Here is a 7167-nt window from a genome sequence, read left to right on the forward strand (position 1 = left end):
TTAAATTGTTTTCTATTTTTTTTGTATTTTATGCTTCACGTAAACGCTCATGAAACACGATACCAAAGACACTGCTTGTCCGAAAAGTCCTACTAATTTTTGCATGTTAAACATCGTCGGAAAACTTAGGAATTGATTTTCTCGTGAATTTTTGAGAGTTCCATCGAACTGCTTTCGGAGAGGTTATTTTGAGTTTTGAACTTCATGTACAATAAACATAAAAAACAACAAAAGTCCGATTATAATGTGGTCCTCTTCTTGGAGAAAAACAGGCATTGTGGTTACATGTAGAGATACAATTTAATTCTACTCCTGGTAGGTTTGATTCACACATTAGTACATTTTCTGCTTTCATATTACATACAGTGTACAGTACACGATGCTTTGAGTCCGTATCAGCACACGGAAACGCGCCGCCATCTTAATACCGTACGTTTATAAAACCCTAGTCACCTCGCGAAAATCGGGCGTAAGCCAAAACTTTACTGCAATTAACTTTTAATCGAGGTTGGTGCACCCGGACGTTGGTCTCGTAAATCTAAGGCACGCCTTCTTCTGCAGATGATTCGGTTTTCTATTTGATACTACGAATTGTTTAACTGAAACGAGGCACCATCTTTCAATAGTTTTTACTAAATGAATATTGTTGAAAAGCGGTATTAGTTTGAGATGGGTGAAATAATGTTTATATTGTTGATACGCTGGAGCTGGAGCGAGAGGGCTGTTTGCTGCCTGCGCATTTGACTTGTACCAGTCACGATTGGAACAAGGTTGCGTAATCGTATCTTGTTGTTTGTAAAAATATGCTTAACTGTTGCGGACGTATATTCGTGATTAAAACTTATTTTGTGATGAAATCTCACGATATGTATGGGTGAAGGTTCACGGACAAATTTGAAACGGAAGCAACAGTGAAAAGTGTTAGTTGGAAATTGCGTGAAACAGGTTCAGTGCAGACAAGAAACGTTCCAGACAAAAGGCAGTTTTAACAATGCAGCAAAGCAGTAGCTACAACATCTCCCTCTAAATCTTTTCGTGGATTAAGGCGGGAGAAGAACATTTCACTTGGTTCAGTCCACACTGCAGCGGGAAGAATACTGAAATGTTATCCGTACCGCATACAGGTTTTTCGTGAGCCGAATAATGCTGATTATGTCAGAAGGATTCACTACTGTCAGTGGTTCAAGCTCCTCATTAGAGGCAACAATAGCAATTTAGATCAAGTAGTTTGCGCAGATGGAGCTTGGTTTCATCTCGGTCGGTATGTTAATAGCCATAATTACCGGACCTGGGGTACTGACACCCAGTCACTTCCATTGAGTCTCCCCTACATCCATACAAACTGGCGTATCACGTGCGGTTTCAAGGTGACGAATAATAGGACCTTTGTTTTTTGCAACAACTGAGGTTGCCGCCCTCTACCAAGACATTATCCAACAGTTCGTAGCCTTACTGCAACAGGGTGAGAGTGACTGCTGATTGTAACAGGATGGTGCCACTTGTGCAGCTCGCTCTACTATGGAGATGATACATAAGTTTTTGGTGAAGGAATTATTCCGACAGGATTGTGGCCACCACGATCCCGTGGTCTTAGTAGTGCAGGCTTCTTTTTGTGGGGCTACTTAGAAAGGTAATGTCTACCGGACCTAACCACATTGAAGACAAACATTACGAACGCCATCAATGAAATAGACAGTGTAAAGCTAACAAGAGTAGCCAGGAATACGGTGAAACGTGTCGACAAGTGCATAAAATGGATGGAAAACATTTCCAACATGTGCTGTAATTTATGGCATGTACCGGACCCACGGCATAGATCAGTCTGTTTCATGGATCTGTCTGTCCGCCCTTTCATTTATGCCTTCTCCTAACGCTAGTACAGTTCCCTTTAAAAAAAAAAAAAAAAACAACATTGTACAGCACCTCGTCAGATTTTCTCCTATTTTTCCCTTTACATCGGCTCTAAGAAGTTCCTTCACTTGACCGTACCCGATGTCGACCTGTATCTTCTTCATTTCATATCTTACATTTCCTTATACTTTAATTACCTCCTTTTATCCAAAGCAAATCAACATACTTATTATATTTTATACAATAATTACCCATCCCACCTATTTAATTAAAGCTCAAAACTTTATACCTACCTTCACATTACGAGCCGTGCCTCATGCTTTTCACTATTTTACTTTGTTAACGACCTTATTCGCTAGTGCATGTGAGACAATATTACTTTGTGTTCGTAACTAGTGTATGTTCTTTGGTCCGCTCATCTGATGTTCAAATAAATGACGCTTCAGTCACCATGTGTTAAGCGCGTCACAAATTGGTTCAAATGGCTCTAAGCACTATGTGACTTAACATCTGAGGTCATCAGTCCCCTAGACTTAGAACTACTTAAACCTAACTGACCTAAGGACATCACACACATCCACGCCCGAGGCAGGATTCGAACCTGCGACCGTAGCAGCAGCGCGGTTCCGGACTGAAGCGCCTAGCGCGTCACCTTCTATGCATATTCTGTTTCGCCCCTGCCCATTCCCCGAAAATTTTTGACGCGCCGTAACCTATTGGCACTTAAATTACTTATGTCTTATGTCATACGGGAATAAAGCAATCTTGGCAATCCTGTGAGAAAGGGTGAAGGTAAACAGAAACGAAAAGGGTTCTGCACTGGAAACTATTGCTTGTAGAAAGAAGGAAAATAAAAATATTATTGATAGAATAAACTAAGTGATGGGGGCCTCTTTTTAGTTGAACACGATGTAACAGCAGTGTTGGTGGCGGCAGCTGACTTACCGAGAGGAGAGCGGCCAGTAGCGATGGCCAGAGGCTGCTGGGAAGACGCTGCATGTCGCGAAGGAGTCGGGAGCCAACTGGCGGCGACGGCGGAGGCGGCAGGAAGGGTGGTCACGGCCCGCCACGCAGGCTTGCGCGCGAGTCCTGTTACCCGGGCGGTCCGTGGCTCCCGGCGGGCAACAGCTGGGTAGCACTCGTACCGGGCGCGTGCCGTCCGCTCCACTTGCCCGCGCCTGCAGGAAGGCCTCTGGCCCATCCGAGCGCGGCACCACCTCACTCGCTTACCTGTTCTCTTACTTGCGCACTCCGCTGCTCCCTAAACGGGATTTACATTGTTGCAGGTGTGCGCTCCAAGACAGTCACAGCTTAAACTCCAAAGGGTAACTTTGTCGTTCAAGTACCAAGGTTCTTTTTTTTATCAATCTATTGACTGACTCGCCTCGATAGCCACGCTCGTTAAGCCGTCAGAACAAGGGGCGAGGTAGCAATTGTGCACGCAGACGGGATATCCAGTCACGAGACACAGCGCCGTCGGCAGCGGGACGATGTGGTTAACGTGATTTTGCGCTCTCCGGCGACATTTGTCGGCTTCATTTGGCTCGCAAACCATACAGCTGTCCGCCCCTGGTAGCTGAGTGGTCAGCGCGACGGAATGTCATTCCTAACGGCCCGGGTTCACAAATTTTTTTGTATGATTTCCTTTACTATGTGCTTTATAAAATCCTCTGCATCTCCTATATACTATATGACATAATTTTTCTTTCTTCTTCAATTTATGTATAATTTGTAGTATATGTAAAAAACTTTCTTGCACTTCTTCATCTGTCATGCTGATGTTTTCGCCTCATACTGTCCCACCTAACAGTGCTAACTAGAGGAAGAGAACAAACCAGCATGCACAATGTGCCTGTGGCACCACAAATGCATGACATACACAAATTTGAACTCAGAATCAGTGTGTCGACGCTAGATATAAATTATTATGCGTGTCCTGCAATGTTTTACCCAAAAAAAAGACGACAAATCGCCATGGAAAAGTGTTCGAAGAAGAACAGTAAGAGAAAAACGAAAAAGGAAAGAATACACAAACGAAAACATATAAAACGACAGTAATGTTAACTAACTGTAGGAATATATTAGATAAATAAAAGAATGTTTTTAAAAATGTATCGTTATTAATAATATAACTAAATATATACGATTACAAAAGAAGGTTCGATTCCCGGCTGGGTAGGAGATTTTCTCCGCTCAGGGACTGGGTGTTGTGTTGTCCTTATCATCATCATTTCATCCCCATCGATATGTAAGTCGCCAAAGTGGCGTCAGCTCGAAAGACCTGCACACGGCGAACAGTCTACCCGACGGGAGGCCCTAGCCACACCATACAATTTGTTCACGAAAATTGACACGCGTAAAATTCCCACGATAGCTTTATTAAACAGGATCTTTCATCTCTTATCCATACGTTAGTCGCGCTGTTCTGTTTGTGGTATACATAAACAACAACTTCAATATCCGCAAACATTTAATAAGACATCAGCTTATAAAAGTTGACCAAATCAATCGAACTCACTCCTGGTGGAGAAGTACTTACTTTTACATAACAGGGAATATTACAGAAAGTGTTTCTATTAATTTCGTAAGAAAGTCCCACAACTTCTTAGAAAAAGTGAAGGTGGAAAAAAGGTCCATACAGCTGGACCTAAATACTCTACCGACCTACCTTCTGTTCTGCAACACGGTGCGTCTAGCAACTACCCTAAGCTGTAGCTTACTGATAAGTGGCTTTGTATTTAATATTACAGTCTTTTATAGGCTTTAAATGCCATATGTTATTAATTTACATTTAATTGTAGCAAATCCTAATAAGAACGACAGGTTTTTCACGAATCTTCAGTGCCTTAAAACAGCTTACTCTGATAACATGCGATTTATAACGCGAAAATAAATACACTGTTGGGAAAAATTAAAGCAACAAACCGCTATTTCCCAGCCCTGTGTCTAATTCCCAATACAATCATACAAACTGTCAACAGATGACCGGCCGCTGTGGCCGAGCGGTTCTAGGCGCTTCAGTCCGGAACCGTGCTGCTGTTACGGTCGCAGGTTCGAATCCTGCCTCGGGCATGGATGTGTATGGTGTCCTTAGGTTAGTTAGGTTTAAGTAGTTCTAAGTCTAGGGGAGTGATGACCTCAGATGTTAAGTCCCATAGTGCTTAGAGCCATTTGAACCATTCTTTTGTCAACAGATGTCCCAAAGATGGCATTCCAATTAACGGGCAACCATGCCAACGACGACGTCGGGCACCTATCAAAAGGGTCTCACATCCACAGTCACTGTGTTCACAGTCACAGACGGTGCAGTATGGCCCAGAGAAAAGACTCCTACCAGACTCTCTGCGGTGGTGGAACGCAGAAGGAATGGAAACAGGACAGTCGCAAACTAATGCGACCCAATAGCTTAATGTGAATTCTTCTATTGTGTCTCAGATGTGGCGTCAGAGTATAGAGACCGAAGCAGTATCCCTAAGACCAGGTGAGGGCCGACCACGTGTGACATCAGAAAGAGAGGACCGTTGTTTGGCTGTAAGGGCATGAGGATACCGCCTTAGTACTGCACGGCTACTGCCATCTGACCTTGCAGCATCCACTGTACGTGTTTTATTGAGGCAAGCGGTGTATAGAAGGCTGCGGCAGAGCGGCTTCTATTGTCAGAGGCCCTTCTGTATGTGCAACTCTGACGCGTCTTCGCAGAAGGAAACGACTAGAGTCGAGTCGTCAACATGCCATTTGGACGGTCGAACAGTAGTTCAATGTTCTTTTCACACATGAGTCCCGATGTGGTCTGGAGAGAGATTCTCGACGGATTCGCATCTGGATGGAACGTGGAACACGATTTCGGGGCCATAACATTGTGGAATGAGAAGATATCGAGGAGAATCCCTAGTGGTGAGAGCAGAGATTATGTTGATCACTCGAATACTTCTTCATGGAATTGTATGGATGAATCGATAAGATTGAACTGTTGTCAGGTATCGTGACGAAACCTTGGGACTTCATGTAGGGTTGTTACGAGGTGCTGTAGGCCCAGACGTCATATTGATGGACGATAATGTTCGACAGTGCACAGTGTGTGCAATATCTTCCTTTTCAAAGAAAACTTCAAGCACCTGTGCTCTGTGGAGGTCGACGTTTCCGTAGTTTTATAACAAACAAATAGTACCAGAAACGATTTGCTCCCGAGACATTCAATGTACTGGAGCTTAAGAAACAGCATATATTCAATGAGTATCAGGTATAACATAAATCCTGCCGAATATTGGCTTCTACTGAACATGATGCCATTTTCTTTCTGTGGGCCTCAGCCTCTCTGCTTCTGTCGTAGGGAGAATTCTTGCCCCTATTGGTTATACGTCACGTGACACATTTCCCAAATATCGCAGAATTTACAATGTGTTTCACGTGACGAAATGGCTCCTCAACTTGAAACAGGACAACTGACGTCAGAAAACTCGTAGACTGGACGTCAATGTTAGCTGACTCGTTCCGCGTGCCGACGGCTATAGCCTGCCGCGTCTGAATTGCTTCGATGCCTTCTTTCAATCCAACCTGCTACGGATCCCAAACACTCGAGCAGTATTCAAGAACACGTCGTATCAGCGTTCTATATGCTGTCTCCTTTACAGGTGAGCTACACTTTCCTAAAATTATCCCAGTAAACCGAGGCCGACACATACCTTCCCAACCACAGTTCTCCAATGTTCGTTGCACCTCATATCGCTCTGCAACGCGGGTAGGCGCGCTGACCCAGGATCCTATCCGCCCGGTTGATATATGACGAGCACCGATATACTGGCCAGCTTGGATGTAGTTTTTAGGTAGTTTTCCACCTCCTGGTAGATGAACACGGAGATGGTACCCATCTTCAGCCTCAGTTACATGATTTGCAAATACGTCAAAAACGTTAAGGGGCAACACTAGAAGCAGACAGTAGGGATACAGCCGGGCGGAGTGGCCGAGCGGTTCTAGGCGCTTCAGTCTGGAACCGCGCGACTGCTACGGTCGCAGGTTCGAATCCTGCCTCGGGCATGGATGTGTGTGATGTCCTTAGGTTAGTTATGTTTAAGTAGTTCTAAGTTCTAGGGGACTGATGCCTCAGATGTTAAGTCCCATCGTGCTCAGAGCCATTTGAACCAAGTTGGGATACACAAATTCCGTCCTAAGAGAGGGCCCGTGGGAGTGGTTGGGGAGGGGAGGGGGCGAGGTTCAAATCGCTCTGAGCACTATGGGACTTAACTTCTAAGGTCATCAGTCCTCTAGAACTTAGAACTACTTAAACCTAACTAACGTAAGGACATCACACACATCCAT

The 7167-nt window shown here is 44.4% G+C and overlaps 1 protein-coding gene across 1 annotated transcript in view; it reads right to left on the reverse strand.

Moving 5' to 3' along the window:
* LOC126174787 (uncharacterized) overlaps positions 1 to 2861 on the reverse strand; it is a 299993-nt gene extending 297132 nt beyond the window's left edge. Inside the window, exon 1 of the mRNA XM_049921152.1 lies at positions 2797 to 2861. Within this exon, the coding sequence (XP_049777109.1) occupies positions 2797 to 2850 (54 nt within the window). The 5' untranslated portion in view covers positions 2851 to 2861. The remainder of the gene's footprint in view (positions 1 to 2796) is intronic.
* Positions 2862 to 7167: the final 4306 nt, after the last annotated feature.

Source organism: Schistocerca cancellata, chromosome 3 (genome assembly GCF_023864275.1).
Source record: "Schistocerca cancellata isolate TAMUIC-IGC-003103 chromosome 3, iqSchCanc2.1, whole genome shotgun sequence".
NCBI lineage: Eukaryota > Metazoa > Arthropoda > Insecta > Orthoptera > Acrididae > Schistocerca > Schistocerca cancellata.